This window comes from Chiloscyllium plagiosum, chromosome 40 (assembly GCF_004010195.1).
Source record: "Chiloscyllium plagiosum isolate BGI_BamShark_2017 chromosome 40, ASM401019v2, whole genome shotgun sequence".
Classification (NCBI taxonomy): domain Eukaryota; kingdom Metazoa; phylum Chordata; class Chondrichthyes; order Orectolobiformes; family Hemiscylliidae; genus Chiloscyllium; species Chiloscyllium plagiosum.
The window spans coordinates 5,624,216-5,648,019 of record NC_057749.1 but is presented as its reverse complement, the minus strand read 5'-3'; the positions used below and the strand labels follow the sequence as shown (position 1 = coordinate 5,648,019).

The 23,804-nt window shown below is 43.9% G+C and overlaps 1 protein-coding gene across 1 annotated transcript in view; it reads left to right on the top strand.

Moving 5' to 3' along the window:
• The window catches only part of LOC122542470 (dual oxidase 1-like), a 115,139-nt gene extending 93,540 nt beyond the window's left edge, over positions 1-21,599 (top strand). Inside the window, exons 29-34 of the mRNA XM_043680203.1 lie at positions 5,511-5,664; positions 8,384-8,616; positions 12,897-13,055; positions 17,221-17,376; positions 19,175-19,303; positions 20,978-21,599. Coding sequence (XP_043536138.1) covers positions 5,511-5,664; positions 8,384-8,616; positions 12,897-13,055; positions 17,221-17,376; positions 19,175-19,303; positions 20,978-21,100 — 954 coding nt within the window. The 3' untranslated portion in view covers positions 21,101-21,599. The remainder of the gene's footprint in view (positions 1-5,510; positions 5,665-8,383; positions 8,617-12,896; positions 13,056-17,220; positions 17,377-19,174; positions 19,304-20,977) is intronic.
• Positions 21,600-23,804: the final 2,205 nt, after the last annotated feature.

Genomic DNA, 23,804 nt, shown 5'->3' with positions numbered 1-23,804 from the left:
CTCTCCTCTGCAACTTTATGATTTTTTTTTCTTTTCCTGCCTACTTTCTATTCTCCTTTCCCTTCTCTGAGACATGGTTCCACCTATGGACGTTACCTTGTTCCTCAGCACAGTGGCTAGTTTTGATGTGTGGGCCCTTCAGGAAAATAGTAGTCAGCTATTTGCAGTGATGATGGATGGGAAGCATTCAACCTTTTATTCTTAACTGACATCTGCCCAAGCAGCATTGTGTATGCGTCAAAAAGGCTTAATACAGGCAGTCCCTGGGTTCCATTCTGGAGTTTGATTGCTAGTTCATTTGTACGCAAGTTGGAACACAGTGCAGGATTACGTTAAATGAAAGAAATGTTCATATGACAGGTCTTTGAAATTACACCCTTTTTATGGGATCATATTCATAACTACAGGCATTTGTAAGTCAGATGTTCATAAATCACTCGACTTGATTGAGTACAGTAAGCAGCACTCCCTGAGGGACTCAGTCAGTGTAAAGAAGGAGTTTGTAGGAAACAGACCAGAGCTAGTGTGCTGTGAATCTCTGAAATAATGAGGGTCATATTCATGCCAACTGTAAGTGGTTGCAGTTCTACAATAAACTGCATATTGTTTGCTCGACAAAGCTCTTCGAGGGCAGAGAGATAGATATCCTAATCCACTATTTTAGGCTTTAAAGAACCCATGCACAACAAGGCTCACTGGTCTATAGTTCCCTGGCTTGTCCTTACCGCCCTTCTTAAACAGTGGCATCACATTAAACAACGTCCAGTCTTCCGGCACCTCACCTGTGACTATTGATGATACAAATATCTCAGAAAGAGGCCCAGCAATCACTCCTCTAGCTTCCCACAGAGTTCTAGGGTACACCTGATCAGGTTCTGGGGATTTATTCACCTTTATGCATTTCAAGATATCCAGCACTTCCTCCTCTGTAATATGGACATTTTGCAAGGTTCCACCATCTGTTTCGCTACTTTCTACATCTTCCATATCCGTTTCCACAGTAAATACTGATGTAAAATACTCGTTTAGTATCTCCCCCATTTTCTGTGGCTCAACACAAAGGCTACCTTGCAGATCTTTGAGGGGCCCTATTCTCGCCCCAGTTACCCTTTTGTCCTGAATGTATTTGTAAAATCCCTTTGGATTCTCCTTAACTCTATTTGCCAAATCTATTTCATGTTCCCTTTTTGCCCTCCTGATTTCCCTCTTAGGTATACTCCTTCTGCCTTTATACTCTTCTAAGGATTCACTCGATCTATCCTGTCTATACCTGACATAGGCTTCCTTCTTTTTCTTAACCAAACCCTCAATGTCTTTAGTTATCCAGCATTCCCTATACCTACCAGCCTTTCCTTTCACCCTAACAGGAATATAGTTTCTCTGCATTGTCGTTATCTCATTTCTGAAGGCTTCCCATTTTCCAGCTGTCCCTTTACCTGCAAATATCTGCCTCCAATCAGCTTTTGAAAGTTCTTGCCTGATACCGTCAAAATTGGCCTTTCTCCAATTTAGAACTTCAACTTTTTGATCTGGTCTATCCTTATCCATCACTATTTTAAAATGAATAGAATTATGGTCACTGGCCCCAAAGTGCTCCCCCATTGACACCTCAGTCATCTGGGAGAAAGTGAGGACTGCAGATGCTGGAGATCAGAGCTGAAAATGTGTTGCTGGAAAAGCGCAGCAGGTCAGGCAGCATCCAAGGAGCAGGAGAATCAACGTTTTGGGCATGAACCCTTTTGAAGAAGGGCTAATGCCCGAAACATCGATTCTCCTGCTCCTTGGATGCTGCCTGACCTGCTGCGCTTTTCCAGCAACACATTTTCACCTCAGTCACCTGCCCTGCCTTATTTCCCAAGAGTAGGTCAAGTTTTGCACCTTCTCTAGTAGTTACATCCACATAGTGAATCAGAAAATTGTCTTGTACGCACTTAACAAATTCCTCTCCATCTAAACCCTTAACACAATGGCAGTCCCAGTCTATGTTCGGAAAGTTAAAATCCCCAACCATAATCACCCTATTGTTCTTACAGATAGCTGAGATCGCCTTACAAGTTCATCTTGGGCAAGTTATTGGAGGGAATCCTAAGGGACAGGATGTATATGTATTTGGAAAGGCAAGGACTGATTAGGAATAGTCAACATGGCTCTGTGTATGGGAAATCATATCTCATAAATTTGATTGAGTTTTTTGAAGAAGTAACAAAGAAGATTGATGAGGGCAGAGCGGCAGATGTGAACGATATTGACTTCAGTAAGGTGTTCGACAAGGTTCCCCATGGGAGACTGATTAGCAAGGTTAGATCTCACGGAATAAAGGAAGAACGAGCCATTTGGATACAGGACTGGCTCAAAAGTAGAAGACAGAGGGTGATGGTGGGGGGTTGTTTTTCAGACTGGATGCCTGTGACCAGTGCAGTGCCACAAAGATCGGTGCTGGGTCCTCTACTTTTGTCATTTACATAAATGATTTGGATGCGAGCATAAGAGGTACAGTTAGTAAGTTTGCAAATGACACCAAAATTGGAGGTGTAGTGGACAGTTAAGAAGGTTACCTCAGATTACAACAGGATCTTGACCAGATGGAGACCTTGGAGTACAGGTTCATAGCTCCTTGAAAGTGGAGTCGCCGGTAGATAGGAGGGTGAAGAAGGCGTTTGGTATGCTTTCCTTTATTGGTCAGAGGATTGAGTACAGGAGTTGGAAGGCCATGTTGCAGCTGTACAGGACATTGGTTAGGCCACTGTTGGAATATTGCGTGCAATTCTGGTCTCCTTCCTATCGGAACGATGTTGTGAAACTTGAAACGGTTAAGAAAAGATTTACAAGGATGTTGCCAGGGTTGGAGGATTTGAGCTATGGGGAGAGGCTGAGCAGGCTGGGGCTGTTTTCCCTGGAGCGTCGGAGGCTGAGGGGTGACCTTATAGAGGTTTAAGAAATTATAAGGCGCATGGATAGGATAAATAGACAAAGTCTTTTCCCTGGGGTTGGGGGAGTCCAGAACTAGAGGACATAGATTTAGGGTGAGAGGGGAAAGATATAAAAGAGACCTACGGGGCAGCTTTTTCACACAGAGGATGGTACATGTATAGAATGAGCTGCCAGAGGATGTAGTGGAGGCTGGTACAATTGCAACATTTAAAAGGCATTTGAATGGGTATATGAATAGGAAGGGTTTGGAGGGAAAAAAACAAGGTAAAAACAATGACTGCAGATGCTGGAAACCAGATTCTGGATTAGTGGTGCTGGAAGAGCACAGCAGTTCAGGCAGCATCCAAGGTGCAGCGAAATCGACGTTTCGGGTTTGGAGGGATATGGGCCGGGTGCTGGCAGGTGGGACTAGATCGGGTTGCGATATCTGGTCGGCATGGACGGGTTGGACTGAAGGGTCTGTTTCTGTGCTGTACATCTCTATGACTCTATGACTCTAAGCAGTGATCCTTTTTGCAAGGGGAGGAACTTTGAGCAATGTTCTCCAGACCCCATGGCTATTGACACCCACTGCATTGCTTCAAGCACGAATAATTAATGTAGACTTCTGATTAAACCTACAACTTTCCTATATTTTATGGATCAATAAAATATGTCTTTAAGCACCTCCCAGGTCTCTTGTGGAGTCTTGTTTTACCATTCTGTAAAAATTGCCCTGAGACTCTTCTTGTAATAGGAAGCTAACTCCCCTTCTAAGATTTTACCAACCAGTAACATCTGCCCATCCTCTTTCCAGTCATGTGGCTAAGTTTGTTCTTTACCAGACAATAGTTAATGTGCATGCATGTGACAAAAATCCATAGAGTTTAGAAATTTGCTTCCCGTTCACCTTCTCAGCTCCTACTAATATGTGTCGTCTATTGTATTGGTATTAATTAGTGGCAATTAAATTACTCATATTTCAGTGTGACTGGTATTCATTTTCAAGCCATGGTTTGTGAGCTGGAAACAAACAAAAGGGGTGACTCAGTCGACCAAGAACTTGCCAGAATTGCAGGCAACAGTACAAGTACTTAGTGAAGCTGCAGTCAAAAGTTCATGGTCTAATGGTTTATTTATAGCTGCCCTGGCACTAAGGATCACTAAGAACAGGACCCCTCTGACATTTAATTACATCACCTTGTTTGCAGTATCTAAGGAATCAGTCCATAATTGCAGAATAATCTAAACAACAGGTGTGAAGGACATTAACAGTGCCAAATGAAAATGAATGTGAGCATGAGAAATATATTACACAGTGGAAAGAGTGTGTAATATTTTTCACAGAATGGCGAGCAGGTATTTTAAGAGTTGGCTGCCCATAACATTTACAGAGATAATTTTTCGGTCCATAATGTGGTTGAGACACCCCAGATCATATTCACACGTCACAGAGACACGGTTAAAGTGTTGGAGTTCATCCATGGAGCCAGAGTTGCTGTGGGAATGTACACTTTTACGTGGTCTGGAGCTGTGGATAATGACAGTAGGGGCTTCGACTTCCTTTCCAGCACAAGGCTGTGCAGGAATTGCTCCTGCACTCCCCACCTGTCACTGATAGGTTGTAAGTATTAGCAGACTGACATTCAACACCTTTTGGCTTTGTTGTGAATCTGGTTTTCCGAGCCATCAAATTCTCGTGTGGAACTCAAACCCAGGACACAGAAGCAGGGCCCCTACCCATCGCACCAGTAGACTCAAAGACTATTGTTGTCCTACGGGCAATTGGAACCCTCAGTCAATAACATAAATGTTGCCAGACTTCAAGGAGACCTTCAGAGTGACTTTGCAACAAATTCCTTGACCATTTGAGAGTTGAGAAAGCAGAACATGGTGGGGTAGACACTTTTTATCCATCCGTCACAGTGTCAAGTTCATCTTAGTTGATTTTACTTGAGGTTTTACCTGAATGTTTATGGAGCTGGCTTCAAGAAGGACATTAGAATTTGTTTGATGATCTAACCAGAGAATGCAGCAAAGACATTGTTGGGGGAATTTATCTAGATTGGATAGCAATCTCCTGTTAAAACATGTCATCAGCCATAATTGACTCCAATCAAATTGGCAGCCATATTGTTGCAGAAGTCTTTTAGTCTTCATAAATTAGACCGTCTGCTACTTTGCATAGTCAAGTTTGGAAAGATTAGGAGCAATGAGTGGTAAATCAAGAAGTCGTGCATTGCAGATATTGGGCTTGGGCTCTTTACAGTCTGTTGGTTGCAAGAGGAACACAGTAAGGCATTTCAGAGATTCGAGGTCGGGGGAAAGAATGTTTAATATTTCTCAACTACAATGCGAGAAGGGGGAAAATGATGTACATAAAGCTTATGAGAAACGATAAGTCAAAACTCAGATCTTCATTGCTCCATCAATCTAAGGAGAGAAAGTATGTGATTATGTGGAGACAATGAGTGAGAGAGAAAGTGACATTGGTGGGAAGAGACAAAATAGAGTGCTGGCCAGAAATGTGAAAACATAAATAGGATCAAAGGAGTAAAATCAACTCTAGAAATAGACACATCTGCATCTTTTTGAAACAGATCCTTTTACACGGCAGTGCTGCTCTCCTTCAGCCGCAAAGATTCCATGTGTATTTTATCATCCCCACCCTCTTCTTTGTTGGAGACAAGTTCGTAAGCTACAGCAGGAAGAAGATCGAGATTCCAGTCGTCAAAGCCGAGCTTCTGCCATCAGGTAGGGCTTCCAATTGAATACAATATTATGAAGCAATCCCACGTGTCACATATTACAGGCTTTCTTTACCTCCATTTGATGCCTCCAGTCTCTGAGGCCCCACTCTGTCTGGTGGTGCTACCAAGGCCTCAGAGCTAGAGGAATCAATTGCACGTGTCATCACAGCTCAGCTCGAGTCGGAAGACTGTGGGTTCAAACCCTGGGCCCAGTATTTCCTCTTTTGTACCTGACAGTGCTAAGTCCTGCAGGCAGCGTGCCAGGCAATCCCAAGTTGCCGACGGCTTATAAGTAGCGTTCCCTCTGATTTTCTTTCCAGTTGTGCAACCCTCAGAGATCCATGTGGGGCAGTGACTTCGGGATGGCCATGATCGGGTCCTTCAGGGAGGGAAACGGTGGCCCGGTGGTTAGCATTGCTGCCTCCCAGCGCCAGGGACCTAGGTTCAATTCCAAGGATGTGCAGGTTAGATGGATTGGTCATGCTAAATTGTCCATAGTGTTTGAGGATGTGTTGATTGGGTGCGTAATGTAGGGGAATGGATCTGGGTGGATTCCTCTTCAGAGGGTTGGTGTGGACGTATTGGGTCATGGGGCCTGTTTCCACACTGTAGGAAATCAATGGAAAAAACTCCATGAAATGGCCCACCTTACCTGGTCTGGCCTACATGTGACTCCAGCCTCACTGCAATGTGCTTGACTCTCAGACCTATCTATAATCAGTTCTGAGGAACGGTCACTGGATCTGAAATGTTAGCTCTGATTTGCTTCCACAGACGCTGCCAGATCTTCTGAGTTTTCCCAGCATTTTCTGTTCTTGTTGCTGATTCTCAGTATCTTCAATTCTTTGGGGTTGCTTTTAGTTGACTCTTGACTGCCCTCTGGGTCTTTAGGGATGGGTAATAAATGCTGGCACTGACCAGCAACACCCTCACCTGTGAATGAATTCTAAAGAGGAAAAAAGAACAGGAACTGCAGCACCTGTGGAGAAAGAAACAGACTTGACACTTCAGGCCGATGACTGTTTAGTTCCACCAAGATGTGAACCAGTAACTAGTTTTCTCTGAGTCAACCTCCATTTTGAGACCCCCATGCTGTCTGGTGGGGCTGCCAAGGTTTCAGAGCTAGAGGAAGCTTTTTATTAATGTCAAAGTACACTTAATTCACATCCTTTACAGACATAGACAGTAACAAATGCTACTTGGTTCCGTTCAGAGGCATATCAAGGAAACAAGCAAACATTGGAGTTTGACTCTATCCAAACAAACCAAAGTCATCTCTTACTTGAACCAGACCATATTTACATGTATTTGAGGCAGCTGGAGGGTCAGAGCTAGAGGAGGCATTAGGGTTGAGAACGGCCCGTCATTATGCAGCAAGCTCGAGGCAGCCAGTTCTCGGATTATTGTCAAGTGTTCTCACTCTCAGCGAGTTTGAGCACAAGACCACAAATGGGGATGGGTGAGGCCCAAAGCCGTAGTGAAACCCAGCCCTAATGGCTCAAAGGCAATGTGGTCCAGCAGAGACACTGTTGAACCTGGACTGAAACTCCCTGTGACCTGTAGCAAACTCCAAAGAAATTCCCATTCCCAAAACATCACCACTTCCCATTCCCCAACCAGCAGCACTCCCCATTCCCCAAACAGGAAGACTTCCCATTCCCCAAACATCACTACTTCCCATTCCCCAAACATCACCACTCCCCATACCCCAAACATCACCACTTCCCATTCCCCAAACAGCAGCACTTCCCATTCCCCTAACAGCACTTCTTCCCATTCCCCAAACAACAGCACTTCCCATGTAAATGTGCCATTCCCACCAGCTTGTGAAGTCTCTGAATGTGGGTTTGCCAATTCGGGCACTGGTCTGGGACATCGGAATTCCATTTACATCAGGTGTTTCATTGACCACAAAAGCCTGTTGCTATCAACACCAAAACGATGTGGCCTTTCATGGAGTCATACAACAGAGAAGAAGGCTCTTCAGTCCAACTCATCTGTGCTGACCAGGTTCCCTACACCGAACTAGTGCCATGTGCCTGCATTTGGCCCATATCCGTCTGAACTTTTCCTATCCATATACATGTCCAAATGTCTTTTAAATGTTGTAAATTTACCTGCCTCTACCAGCTCGTTCCATATATGCACCACCTTCTGTGTGAAAAAGTTGCCTCCGGTCCCTTTTAAATCTTTTCCCTCTCACCTCAACTCATGCCCTCTAGGTTTGGACTCCCCTACCCTGGGGAAAAGACTTATTCACTTTATCTATGACCCTCATGACTTTATAAACCTCTATAAGATCACCTCTCAGCCTCGTACACTGTAGGGAGAGAAGTCTCAGCCTATCCAGCCTCTTCTTATAATTCAATCCGTCTGGTCTGGTAACATCCTTATAAATCTTTTTTACATCTTTTCCAGTTTAATAATATGTAGCTGGGTGACCAGAATTGTACACAGTACTCTAAATATGACTTTATCAATACAGCTATAACATGATGCCCCAAATCCTGTACGCAATACTCTGACCGATGAAGCAAGTATGCCAAATGCCTTCTGCATCACCCTATCTACGTGACACCACTTTCAAGGAATATGTACTTGCATCCTGAGGTTGGTCTGTTCGACAGCACTTTCCAGGGTCCTACCATTAACTGTGTCAGTCCTGCTGTGGTTTGCCTTACCAAACGACTCTGGCAAATAACCTGTTGCATTTTTCTTTGTAGGGGTTACTAATCTTGAATTTAAACGCCCGAGAGATTTTGAATATAAATCCGGTCAGTGGGTACGTATAGCAAGCCTTGCTTTGGGAACGAATGAGTACCATCCTTTCACTCTGACTTCAGCTCCGCACGAAGACACCCTCAGCCTTCACATCAGGGCAGTAGGACCATGGACAATTCGATTACGGGAAACCTACTCTCCAGAAAATATATCGCTTCTCGGTAGATACCCCAAGGTAGGGAGAATGTAGAGATTTCTATCAGCAATAAATGTAATTTTATTTGGAATGTAATTGTCATTGTTTCTGTGTGCCAAGCTGAGTGGCATCATTGCAACAATGGATGACTTCTTGTTGTCTTTGATGTCACTTCCTTAGGGAAACACTTCTACACACAAAGGATGATAAATGCTTGCAACTCTATTCCACAAACTGCAGCACATATTGGATTAGAGGATAAATCTGAGATAGATAGATTTTTGTTAAGCAAAGTTATTCAGGGATATGGCAGGTATATGGAATTAGGTCACAGATTAGTCATGATCTCACTGAATGAAGGGACAGGTTTGAGGGGGTGAAAGGTCTACCCCCATTCTTGTGTTCCTTCACTGTCTCTCTTTTAATCCACCTGATGATGATTAGGCTCAATCCTCCCGCACTGTCACCTTTCAGTATTATTTCAGAATTATCATGAACTTCGTTCAGCCTTTCTTCATCCAGCTTACCCTCAGGATTCTTCTTGTGGATCTCATTCTGAAACTGGCCATTTGCTTCCACCTTCTCCATGTTCCAAGTGTCCCCAGAATGTTGCTAATTAATTTGCTGCCAAATGCTTTGCAACATCCTGAGGACATGATGGGCAATGTCCAAAACAAGTTATTTCTTTGACCGTCCTTTGTCCGTCTTAGGACATTTATAGCAGGACTAGACCCTGAGTATCTCCACTACAAATCTTGCCACCTAGACTGCCAGACAACACCACTCTGAGAATCACATTATCTCTCTCTATAAAGAGTTGTTGCCACTTTGAAAGTATCCTCTCTACACTGGCTGTCTGTTAGCCATTGGCTCATAATGAAGTGACACAATCCCTGGAGACTATGATCAATTTAGCATGGCCAATCCACCTAACCTGCACATCTTAGGACTGTGGGAGGAAATCAGAGCACCCGGAGGAAACCCACGCAGACACGGGGAGAATGTGCAATCTCCACACAGACAGGTGCCCAATGTTGGAATTGGACCCATGTCCCTAGCACTGTGAGGCAGCAGAGCTAGCCACTGAGCCACTGAGTCACCCATGTTTGTTAGATGCTCCTTCCCTCCTATACATGACATGACAGCACAGGAGGAGGTTACTTGACCCAAGATGCATGTACTGGCTCTTTGACTCTCACTTCCTTACTTTCTCTCTATACTCCGTCAAATATTGTTTTATCTTGTAATTATATAGTGATACAATTATTACTTAGTGGATTATCAAGTCTAGTGACATAACTTGAAGCAGTAGTCATATATAAGCAGTGGCTCTAGGGGCAGCACGGTGACTCAGAGGTTAGCACTGCTGCTTCACAGCACCAGGGACCTGGGTTCAATTCCATCCACGGGCGACTGTCTGTGTGGAGTTTGCACACTCTCCCCATGTCTGCGTGTGTTTCCTCCCACAATCGAAAGCTGTGTAGGTCAGGTGAATTGGCTATGCTAAATTGCCCATAGTGCTAGGTGCATTAGTCAGTGGTAAATATAGGGTAGGGAAATGGATTTTGTTGGGTTACTCTTCAGAGGGTCGGTGTGGACCTATTGGGCCAAATGGCCTGTTTCCACACTGTGGGGAATCTAATCTAAACTGGTTCCACTTACAAGTAGATTTGATCCATTTACAACACCATAGGGGCTACAAAAGCAGGTCAGAGCAACTCAACTCCTGATGTTCCAAAGCCTGCCCACGATTTACAAGACTCAGGTCAGGAGTAAGACAGAATACCCCCCATTTGCCTGGATGGGTTCAGTACCAGCAACACTTAGAGGTTTGATATCATCCAGGACAAAGCAGCTGGCTTTATTGGCATTGCATCCACAAACATTTACTCCCTCCACCACCAACGCACAGTAACAGCAGCGAGTACTATCTACTGCAGAAATTCACCAAAGCCCTCAGATATTACCTTCCAAACCCACTACCATTCCCATCGAGAAGGATAAATTCAGTTGATACAAGGAGCGCCACCACCTGCAAGTTCCCTTCTAAGTCACTCACCAGCCTGACTTGGAAATGTATGTATTCCTTGTTTGTCACTGGGTCAAAATCCTGGAATTCCCTCCCTTGAGGCATTGTGGGTATACCTACAGCATATGGACTGCAGCAGTTCAAGCATGCAGTTTCTCACCATCTTCTTAAGGGCAACTAGGGGTAGGCCATAAATACTGGTCCAACCAGTATCACCAAGTCATGAGTGAACATTAAAAAAATCTCATTCAGCATCTCTCTGACAACTTTGTGGAACGTCAGTCATTTCAAGCATAACTAAGTTTATTTTCAGCTCCAGCAGTCACGAAATCCTAGTACAACCTTTTGTCCTCCAACTTGGCACATTAATCACCCACGATTAACAAGTGATGGAAGTTTCAGCATGTGTTTACAGACAACTCGTAAATGTGAATAAGCTGATGGGTCATCCGCAGTAACCCATGGTGCCATGAATGAGATATTTTCAATGGGATAGAGACCTTCCAAGACAAAATAAAAAAATGTTTTGTTCCTCTCTTTATTAAATCCACCAGGTTATACCTAAAAGTAGTGTGGAAACTATTCATTACTGTCCAGCTAATAACACAGTTGTGGTCTTGTCATTGTTTGTGGTCTTAGCTATCAGCTGTACCTCAGTTAGTAACCTCTGAGTGACAAGATTCTATGTTCCATTCAAGCTCAGGACTTGATGTAAAAATCAAGGCTGTTACTCTGAGGGGGTGCTGCACAGTCAGAGATGCTGTTTCTCACAAGGTCTGTTGAGCAGAGACTCCATCTACCTTCTTAGATAAATGTGGAGGATCTCATGGCACCTTTTCAAAGAATAGCAGGAGTGATCTCTCCAGTTGTCATCACCAATATCTATACCTCAATCAAAATCACAAAAGAATGTGATGGAATATTATTCACTTGCTTGTCTGAAACATCAACATCACTCAAGGACCTTGACATCATCTGGGACAAAATAGCAAATTGGAACAGCACCCCATCCACCTCCTCAAACATTCATTGTCTCCATGACATCACAGCAGGGTGTACAATCTACAAGATGCACTGCAGGAACTCAGCAAGTCTGCTTCAGTAGCACCCTCCAAACCCACGATCTCAACCACGTAGAGGGGCAAGGGAAGCAGGTACAAGGAAACATCACCCCCCTGGAAGTTTCCTTTGAAACCACCCTCTGCTCTGCCATGGAACAATATCGCCATTCCTTTATTGTCACTGGGTCAAAATCCCAGAAATCCCTCTGTGATCTGTGATGGTACTCCGCAAATACCTCTCCCAAATAAACCGCAAACGATCAAGAAGATCACTCGCCTTTACCTTCTCCAGGGCCGTTATGAGTAGGCAATGAATGGGGACCTTGCAGGTTACACCCATTTCTGTGGAGGAACAAAAGAAAGTTCTGGGGCCTTTTGTGATAGCTCGAGGCTACCTCGAGGCTAAGAGGCCTGTGTTCAAGTCCCACCTGCTCCAGAGATGTCTAATAACATCTCTAATTAGAAAATATCTAACAGAAAGTCCTGGGGGCTCTTGCGGTGCAGTGGTAGTGTCCCTATCTCTGGACTAAGAGGCCCAGGTTCAAGTGCCACCTGCTCCCACCTGTCCCATCAACTCTGAATGGGTTGCCTTAGAAATACCTAAAAGAAGGTTCTGTGCTAGCACCATGTGAATTAAAATTGCCATGTGAAATGGAAAGGGTATGATAACCTGAATATAGGGCAGACAATTTAATCATTTGTATTAACAATGGGATTTAAGCGACAGCAGCTCTGGACGGTTTCAGGAGTGCTTGGCTTTGCCATGGTGCAGGAGAGGGATGGGGAAAGAGTTCTTGTGTTCGCAGTACATTGTGGCGTTACAAATGCATTCCTGAAAACCCAGCAGTTCAGCAATTCTATAGCAAGGGTAAGTGGGGAATATCAGCGAAGAGAGATGTGTCATGATGCAACTGGATATCTCACTGCAGCTATTATGATTGTATTTCTTCTGGAAAATGGCAAGAGTTTTGCCCATGATGTACAGAAGGAAAACACAAATTCCAATTCATTGCAAATTATTTTCCGCAGCACATTTATATGGCACCTTTAATGTAGCAAAATTAAATATTTCACAGACATGATACAGAACAAAATTTGAATTGAGCCACATAAACAGACATTAATACAGACATCCAAATTTTTGGTCATACCAAGGGCATTCATAGTGTGAGTTTAACTATAATGCTGTATCTAAGACCAAACCTGACACAGACTTTTACTCCCCTTAGATCTATCTGGATGGACCTTTTGGTGAGGGTCACCAAGAATGGAACAAGTTCGAGGTGTCTGTTCTGGTAGGAGGAGGGATTGGTGTAACTCCGTTTGCATCTATCCTCAAAGACCTTGTCTTCAAGTCAACAACCAACAGCAAAATATTATGTAAGAAGGTAAACTGGCCTAAATGTGTCCTGATCCATTTTTAAACGTGACGCAGCCTTTGAATAAGAGCAGCGGGCATCCCTATGCCAGATTCCTCTCCTTCACTGCCTCTTATCGATCCACTGATCCATTTGACTGGCAATTAGTAATCATGTGTATGCCTGATGAGAGAGAGTGTGCCAACCACTAAGTGAGCAGAAAGGCCATAACAATCACAGCCTGTTGCACATTTATGCAAGACACCCAAGATTAGAAACACGGACAGCTCTCAGGAGCAGGTTAAGTGGTGAAATGCTTGCTCCTTTGCCTTCCTTCATTCCAAACGCACTGAGGTCAGTTTTTGTAGTCGAATGACATTGTAGTTATGTTGCCAGAATAGCAATCCAGAGGCACAAACTACCCTACCGTGGATATTTAAATTCTCAATTATATAAAGGGAGGAATGGCGATCAGGAAACTTCTGGACTGTTGTGAAATAACGCCAAATTCACCAATGTCCTTTAGGGAGGGAACTATGCCATCTGTGCCTGCGCTGACCTACATGTGACTCCAGGCCCATACTAATACAGTCAACTACTCAGAAGCCCATGCAGTTATGTTTAAGAATGTGGCTTATTACTGAATTGAATTGAATTTATTGTCACATATGTACCGAGGCACAGTGAAAAGCTTAATCTTGCAAGCAATACAGGCAGATCACAGAGTTAAGTAGCATAAATAAGTAAATAATAGGTAAACAGCAGCAAAAACAAAAACACAGGTACAGGCGAATGTTAAGAGTTTGAGAGTCCATTCAGTATTCTAACAACAGTAGGGTAGAAACTGTTTCGAAATCAGCTGGCGCGGGTTCAGACTTCTGTACCTTCTCCCCGATGGTAGAGGTTGTAGAAAAACATTGCCAGGATGGGATGGATCTTTGAGAATGCTGGTGGCCTTTCCTTGACAGCGGGCCTGGTAGATGGAGTCTATAGTTGGGAGGTTGGCCTTTGTGATTGTCCGGGCCGAGTTCACCAGTCTCTGTAACCGTCTCCGATCTTGAATGGTACAGTTGTCATACCAGGTATTGATACATCCAGACAGAATGCTCTCGATGGCACACCTATAAAAGTTAGCAAGGGTATTCGCTGTCATGCCCAATTTCCTCAGCTGCCTGAGGAAGAAGAGACATTGTTGAGCCTTTGTAACCAGTGCGTCCACATGAAGAGTCCAAAAAAGCTTGTTGTGGATGACCACTCCCAGGAGCTTGACACTCTCCACTCATTCTACGTCTGTGCTGTTAATGTGTAAGGGGGCATGAGTAACATCCCGTCGGAAGTCAGTAATGAATTCCTTGGTTTTGCCAGCATTGGAACTAGATTGTTCTCAGTGCACTATTTTTCCAGGTCTTCCACCTCCTGTCTGTAATCTGTTTCGTCGCCATCTAAGATTTGACCAACTATGGTGGTGTCATCAGCAAACTTAGGGCAATTAGTGGTTGGCTGGAGAAAGAGGAAACGAAATGAAGAGATCAGCTAACCTTGTCACAGACCATGAATTGGTGTTCTGACCTTTGGCTCAGTCCCACACCAACAGTACACTCAAAGAACATAAGACAAGGATAGTGTTCTTATAATCATGAGGGACACCAAATCACAATGCTGTCTTTGTTTTTTTTGAAATCCAGAGTTAATCTGATTTGGTTCACATATTCCTCATGCATGTATCATATTATGCGTGCTTTCAGAAAACAAGGAAGGAATACATTTTATAATTTCTTCATATTGTTTGCAATATTTCACTACTTCCGTGATATATGACTGAATGTTCTATCCCATTATTTATCTGGAAAGTATTTTGAAGAGCAGTGACTAATTTTAGTTTTAATTAAAAGATTCATGCAAATAGTTCCTCAGGCACTTGATGGTATGATATCTGCAGAACACTAATCTTGCCCACCTGCTGACCATTCAATGTCGCTTTTCTTAATCTAAAAATTTACAGCGCATTCCAATCTGCCAGGCTGTAATCATATGGTGATAATAAAAGGGAACACCTTTCCTGGAACATGATGCAAAACTGTGATCTTTACACTGCTTTCTCATTTAATAACCTGAGGAGGCTTTATACAAGATCTCATATTGGTTTTGAAACCTGCGCTTAGGATCATAGAATTCTACAAGGCAGAAAGAGGCCATTCAGCCCATTGAGTCTGCACTGACCCTCTGAAGAGCATCTCACTCAGATCCAGCCCACTACATTATCCCCGTAATCACATATTTACCATGGCCAATCCACCTAACCTACACCATCCCATGACATTAAGGGCAAGTTAACCTGCCCAATCCACTTAACCTGTAAATCCCAGAACACTATGGGGCAATTTAGCCTGTCCAATCTACATAATTTGCACATCCCTAGACACTACAGGGCATTTTAGCATATCCAATCTACATAACCTGCAAATCCAGGGACACTACGGGACAATTCAGTCTGCCCAATCCAACTAACCTGCAAATCCTGGGACACTATGGGACAATTTAGCCTGACCAAATTACACAACCTACTCATCCCGAGACACTATGGGGCAACTTAGCCTGCCTAATCCACCTAACCTGCACATCCCAGGACATTTATCTTTCTTCATCTTGTGTCCCACAGGGTGGCCAAAGATTCCACTTCTGCAAAGCAAAGGGCTGAAACTCCCCTCTGTCTGAATCCCAGCCCCCCCTTTCCCACAGCCTTGCAATTCCTTCTTTTCAAATATATATCTGTCTTCCCCAGAGAAAGCTCGATCACTGCCCGTGAAATAACTCCATGTCATTTCCTGTTAGCAGGAGAGACATCCTGGTAGCAACCAGAAGCTCAGAACCTGGTATAGAGCATGTAGTTGCAACAGCATTAAATATCCAGGACTTTAGGGTCCTGATTAAGCTTCCCTTCACTTGTGGTTACTTTGCTAATACCGTGTTTCCCACATTTATACATTGCATGGATCCCCGTCGGGAGAAATTAAGAAGTGTTTCTTCACCCAGAGAGTGGTGAGCCTGGGCCATTCCCTGCCACAGAAAGTGATCGAGGCCAAAGCTTTGAATGTTTTCAAGAAGGAATTAGATACAAAAACTCTAAAGAGCTGTGTTGCTGGAAATCGGAACCACCAAGCAGAAACTGCTGGAAAAGCTCAGCAGGTCTGGCAGCATCTGTGGAGAGAAATCATGGTTAACGTTTCGGGTCCAGTGACCCTTTGTCAGAACTGATGGTAGCTAGGAAGCTTTTTTTTATACAGAAGGTATGGTGGGGTGAGAGGTAAGAAGCAAACAATGGGTGGGGAAAGAGCCTAAAGAGAGAGAAGAACAGTCAGACAGACAAAGGAGTTGGAATATTGCGTGCAATTCTGGTCTCCTTCCTATCGGAAAGGTGTTGTGAAATTTGAAAGTGTTCAGAAAAGATTTACAAGGATGTTGCCAGGGTTGGAGGATTTGAGCAAAAGGGAGAGGTTAAATAGGCTATGGCTGTTTTCCCTGGAGCGTCGGAGGCTGAGGGGTGACCTTATCAAGGTTTATAAAATCATGAGAGGCATGGATAGGGTAAATAGACAAGGTCTTTTCCCTGGGCCGGGGAGTCCAGAACTTGAGGGCATTGGTTTAGGGTGAGAGGGGAAAGATATAAAAGAGACCGAAGCGGCAACATTTTCATGCAGAGGGTGGTGCCTGTGTGGTATGGGCTGCCAGAGGAAGTGGTGGAGGCTGGTACAATTGCAACATTTAAAAGGTATCTGGATGGGTATATGAATAGGAAGGGTTTGGAGGGTGCTGGCAGGTGGGACGAGATTGGGTTGGGATAGCTGGTCGACATGGACGAGTTGGACTGAAGGGTCTGTTTCCATGCTGTACATCTCTATGACTCTATGACTCCTAGAACAGTTCGACAGACAAAGGAGTGGATAATGATCAGCCTGGGAGAATGAATTGCTACTAATGGGGACAATTAGGTACAGGATTTAGATGCAGTTCTTAGCGCTAAAGGGGTCAAAGGGTGTGGGGAGAAAATGGGAACTGGGGACCGGGTTGGATGATCAGCCATGATCATGTTGCATGGCGGAGGCTCAAGGGGCCGAGGGGCCTACTTTGGATCCTATTTCCCACGTTTCCATGTTTTGCTTTGCTCTAATTCCTCTTTAAAACTCCACGTTGACAGATTTACTTCATCTGGGTGACTCGGACACAGAAGCAGTTTGAGTGGCTGGAGGATATCATCCGTGAAGTTGAAGAGGCTGACAAAAATTCCCTGGTGACCGTCCACATCTACATCACTCAGCTGGCGGAGAAATTTGACTTGAGGACCACCATGCTCGTAAGCATAAACTGGAGCCCTGATTTGTACAAGGCCTAGTCAGCACTGAGTTAACCAGTGACTTATTGGCTCTTGTTCTCTCATCTTCAAACCGTGAGGGATGAGACCAGGGTGTAGGACAGTTCTGGGCCTAAGAAGTAGGTCACCTAGAATCTGGTCCAGGGCGGGTGCTGCTGGGTTGGCGTGCAAGTCTGTGGTCTTTGGAGGTCTGTTCCAGGAACAGCAAAGCGGTCTGTCATCTCTATCCCTGGCCCCGATCAGGACCCTCTGGTTGTCCTGGTGCTTTGACATACCTGGGAACGCCATGGGATATTTAAACTTCTGACAGGCTGGATTGTGACCCTGCAAAAGTGACACTGACCTTGAACTCAGGGCGAAGGGACAGACCAGAGACATGTGATTTATCCTGGAAATGTTCACAGGTTTATGGTAACCCCAGAACTGACACAGCCCCTCACCCGTTCACCTAACAACACCCCTCCTTGACCACCCCCAACCAGACCCGAGTACCCTTCCAACCCATTCACCTTCTACCTGATTACACCCGAGCCATTCTGACTTCCCACCCCTCCAGCTAACCCCCAACTAAAGCCATTGACACTTCTCTCCCACCCAGGTTACCTGACTACCCACTCACCTATCGAGCTGCCAAACCAGCCAGCTACCTGTTCACTAATCCACCCACTCGTCCACTCACACATTCACACATAGATTAATAGAGTCATCCAGCATGGAAACAGATCCTTCAGTCCAATCAGTCCATGCCAACCAAATTTCCCAAACTAAACTAATCCCATTTGCTTCCGTTTGGCCCATCTCCCTCTAAACCTTTCTTGTTCATGTACCTGTCCAAATATCTTTTCAATGTTGTAACTGTACCTGCATCTACCACTTCCTCTGGTAGTTCATTCCACACCTTCTCTGTGGAGAAGGTTAAAATTATGCCCTCCAGTTTTGAACTTGTCAACCCTAGGGAAAAGACCTTTGGTAGTCACCTTATCATACCCCACATGATTTTGTAAATCTCTATTTGGTCACCCTTAAACCTCCCACACTCCAGTGAAAAAGATCCCAGCCTATTCAGCCTCTCCTTATAACTCAAGGCCTCCAGTCCCAGTAATATCCTGTTAGATCTTTCCTGCACTCTGTAGGAGGGCAACTAGAACTGTACACAGTACTCCAAAAGAGGCCTCACCAATCTCCTGTACAACTGCAACATGACGTCCCAACACCTATACTTAATGGTCTGCATCATGAAGAAAAGCATGCTAAACACCTTCTTTACCACCCTGTCTACCTATGATACCTGTGTACTCCTAGGTCTCTGTTCGACAACACTCCCCAGGACCCTACCATTAAGTGTGTAAGCTCTGTCCTGGTTTGCCTTACCAAAATGCAACACCTTACATTTATCTGAATTTATGTCCGTCGGCCGCACCTCACCCATTGGCCCAATTGATCAAGATGCCTTTATCATCTGAGATAACCTACTCAGCCACACTCATTCATTCAAAGACTGGGACCTTTAAAAACATGTCTGAATAAAGTAGCTACTGTCATAAAGGCAGTGGGAGAAATGTCCTCTCCTTCCCCTGACTCGACTCCACTCACTGGACTTGCTCAGGAGATGTTGCATCAGTTGGGATCAGAAGATCCCTGGAGAGATGTGTAATGTTGTTATTATTAGATCAGACGTTCATGAACAGTGGCACCCAACATTGCCACTGACTGGAATATCAAGGCCATTGGGCTGTCTTCCTGACCTCACAAATGAAATGTTCTGTGTTTCTTGCTTTAGTACATTTGCGAACGTCACTTCCAGAAGGTGTCAAACCGCAGCTTGTTCACTGGACTTCGCTCCATCACCCACTTTGGACGTCCCCAATTTGTCCCTTTCTTCCATTCACTGATGGAGGTGCACCCAGACGTGAGTACTGGTGTAAGGGTTCGACATTGTGCAGTCGGTTCTGTTGTAACGCGTGTTTCTGCAACGCGAATTGGCTTTAATGTGATTGAAGAATTTAGACCGCTATTTGCAAAACGCGAATTTTACTTACCGATTGCTTAAATGGCATGACTTTCTTCTAATTTGAGGCCACACGATATATCAGAACCCACTGTATTTCACACCGTTAGATCTTCGTTGTGAGGAACATCATGCCTTTGGCAATTGATGGCTGGGGCGGCGGTGACAGTCTTGAGAAGGAAGTTCTTATCTGTCCTTATAGGTTTGTCCCAGTCTTAGATACGCTTCCAAATTGAGAAGATATGACCAGTGCCTCAGGAATTGCCAACTCTTTTTTGTGGCCTTGCATGTCATTGAGAGTGTCAGCTGTGACTCAAGAGGTCAAACTCTTGTGTCTGGGTCAGGACGCTCAGTGTTGAATCTCATTCCAAGACTGGAGCATCAAAGTCAAGGCTGCTATTCCTGTGTTTTACTGAGGGAGTACTGCACTATCGGTGGTATCTTTCTAACGAGGTATTAACTGAGGCCCTATGTCTCTGCCCAGGTGGATGTTAAACATGCTGGAGCAGTTTTTCCAATACATATATTCTGGCCAACATTTATCTCTCAATTAGCATCAGGAAAAATCAAAATTATGTGTCTGCTTTCTCCATCCCAGCTTCAGGGGCCGGGATAATACTAAGAACCCAACACACTAGCAACATGAATTATTCTCCCTGAGCATTTCTATATTTGCCTCCCAATGGAAATGAAAATGCAGCAAGAAGCAGAAGTATGTGAGGTATATAAATAGTTACCTGACCATAAGAAAGTGAAACTATCAAAGCTTTTGGTCTTGCACACACCAGGACCGATGCAAGAATACCAAATTTCAAAGGAAGTAACAATTTATGTTGGGAGAAAGTGAGGACTGCAGATGCTGGAGATCTGAGTCAAGAGTGTGTAACTGGAAAAGCACAGCAGGACAGGCAGCATCAGAGGAGCAGGAGAATCGATGTTTTGGGCATAAGCTCCTGCTCCTGCTCCTCGGATGCTGCCTGACTTGCTGTGCTTTTCCAGTATCACACTCTCGACTACAATTTATGTTGCACAGTTATTTAGAATGAAAACAATATTTCCTATTGTATTCTCCATAGCAACACCTGGCCCAATCAGAGCTCACTTGCCAACAACTCAGCACCTTTTTCTCATGCAGTATAAATTGTTGCTCTCTTTGAAATTTGGTATTCTTGCATCTGTCCTGATGAGTGCAAGATGAAACGCTTTGGCAGCATCTGGTTCCTCAGAAATGCTCTTGTATAGTATATTTTGGAGCTTGTGGAATCAAAAAAGTAAAGTTCAGACGAATACTCGATCCTGTGCATAAAACAGGGACAAAACGTCACAGGAAAAAAAATCCATTGAGACAAAGAATGTCAATCTTTATGTAATTGTTCAGGCTTAGTGAAAGAGGTATGAAGTCCGAACTGGAGTTAAATAATCTCTTCGGAGAAAGTGAGGACTGCAGCCTCCTTGGGGATCCCCCACATTCCTGATGAAACGTTGACTCTCCTGCTCCTCAGATGCTACCTGACCGGCTGTGCTTTTCCAGCACCACACTTGTTGACTCAAACAATCTCTTGTTCATTTGACCAGGTTATGAAGATTGGGGTCTTCAGTTGTGGACCTCCTGGTATGACCACAAATGTAGAAAAAGCTTGCAAGGACATGAACAAGCGACATAAGATCCAATTTAGCCACCACTACGAAAACTTCTAACCTCGCCGTCAATCAGGGAGCAACCTCCCCACGATTCAAACTGATCAGTTTTGTACAACTTACTTGGAATGAAGGAATATTTTTTTTGAATGATGAAAATGTTTGACTCTTTCTCTCACATTAGATGCACATCTAAGGATACTTGTTATTTATCTTTGTGTCTAACCTTGTTGCATAATCTGTAAATCTGATTTGATTCTCCGGCAAGTTAATTTTTCAATTGTAAAGATTTGTGACAAAACATTGTATCTAATGATCCAGGTTTTGCTGAAGGTGTATTATCTGAACCCATCATATGGTTATTCATGTTTTTAATAATTATTAATATTAATCAGCCAGTGGGTTGCATAAAGGAAGGGATGTCTTCTGACCTGAAGCCTGATGATGGCAATATCACTGTGATAGTGGTCAACATTTGTGCTTTCGGAACATGGGTTCGAATCCTGCCACGACTGACATTGGATTTATGTTGAAATGAATAAAAATACTGGAACTGAAAGCTAGTCTCAAGACCATGAAGCTACTGTGCACTAAATGATCTTATGAGCAAAGATTAAACAGGTTGGAACTCTGCTCACTGGAGTTTAGAAGAATGAGAGGTGATCTCATTGAAACATTTCAGATTCTGAAGGGACTTGACAGGGTAAATGCTGAGAGGATGTTTCCCCTCATGGGAGAGTCTAGGACCAGAAGGCATAGTCTCATAATGAAGATATGCCAATTTAAGACTGAGATGAGGGGTTTTTTCTTCTCTTAGAGGTTTGAGAGTCTTTGGAACTCCTTGAAAACTGTGGGGGCTGAGCCCTTGTGTATATTTAAGGCTGAGGAAAGTTCTTGGTCAGTCAGGAATTAATGGTTGTGGGGAAAAGGCAGGAAAGTGGATGTGAGGAATATCGGATTAGCCATGATCCCATTGAATGTAGGAGCAGGCTCGAGGGGCCAAATTCCTGGTCTTGTTTCTTATGGTTTTGATTGTCCAGAAAAAGCCATCTGGTTCTCTGATCTCAGTTAGGGAAGGAAATCTGTTGTCTTTACCTGGTCTGACCTACATATGATCCAGACCCACTGCAATAGGACTCTTACTGCCCTCTGAAAGGGCAGAGCAAGCTATTCAGTTTGAGGATAACTGGGAAAAGGTGCTGGCCCTGCTAGTGATGCCCATATCCCATGAAAGAGTGTTTTTTAAATTACCTCAAGTTGCTACACAAGGTCTGGACTTAAATGCAACCTATTTGTCTCTGATCTATTAGCACAAATTAATCTGGACAGCTTAGTGCTATTCTCCTTCACGTTACAACGTCCATATCCCACTCTTTAACTCTGTTGCATGAGAGACAAATTGTCCATTGAGTTCATGTCCCAGTCATTTCATCAAGTTTGCTCAATCCTTTGGTAAAATTCCTTAAGGCCAAACGAACTGGAATGAATTGGTCATTTCAGTTTAGAGTCGTCCTGAGGGATATGTTCTGGTTTTGTATCAAAGCTGTGTTCTCCCTCAAATGGACCATTAACTCGAAACTTAAGCAAGCAACGACGGAAGGAAGTAACTTTCAGTTTTTACATTATGGTCGGGGGAGTGTTGCTGAACAAAGAGACCTTGGATTGTAGGTTCATAGTTGCTTGAAAGTGGAGTGCTGGGTAGATAGGATAGTGAAGAAGACATTTGGTATGCTTTTTTTTTGGTCAGAGCATTGAGTATAGGAGTTGGGAGGTCATGTTGCGGCTGTACAGGACACCTTTGGAGCATTGTGTGCAATTCTGATTCCCCTCCTCTTGGAAGGATGTTGTGAAACTTGAAAGGGTTCAGAAAAAAATTACAAGGACTTTGGAGGGCTTGAGCTATAGGGAGAGGTTGAATAGGCTGGGGCTGTTTTCCCTGCAGTTTCAGAGGCTGAGGTTTATAATATCACAAGGGACATGGATAGGATAAATAGACAAAGTCTTTTCCCTGGGGTCGGGGCAGAACTGGAGGCATAGGTTTAGGATTAAGAGGAGAAAGATATAAAAGAGACCTAAGGAGAAACTTTTTCATGCAGAGGGTGGTACGTGTGTGGAATGAGCTGCCAGGGGAAGTGGTGGAGGCTGGTACAATTACAACATTTAAAAACACGTGGATGAGTAAATGAATGGGAAGCGTTATGGGCCAAGCGCTGGAAAATGGGACTAGATTAGTTTAGGATATCTGGTAGACCTGGATGGGTTGGACTGAAGGGTCTGTTTCCCTGCTGTACCATCTCTATGATTCAAAACAAACACTGAAGAGGCAGCAGTTGTATTTTCGACAGGAAGTGGCAGAAATGTTGCAAAGTTGGGTAGAGTACTTGAAGATTGGGAGGCAGGAAGTTAGAATTTGGTGTTTTTAAAAGGGGGAAAGTATTGCGTGGTCCTTTTAAAAGATCATGTGCTTTTTCTATGCTTAGAGATTTAAAATGGATGTATATGAGCAGTAGCTTTAAAGTTTGCAAGTACACAGAGAGCCTGAACTGAAACATTTATATCAAAAGGCCAAGCAGTAGTTTTTACCAAGACAACAGGCTTTTGAATTTAGGCAATCGATTCAAACAAGGTACTTAGTTACCAAAAATCTGTTAAATTTAAGTCTGATGGTTTTGACAATATAGGACCAATCCTGTTGTAAGAAATACTGATATGTCATCACGGGTATAAAGGAAGGAGTAAGTTGGACAAGGATCCCAGAGTTAGC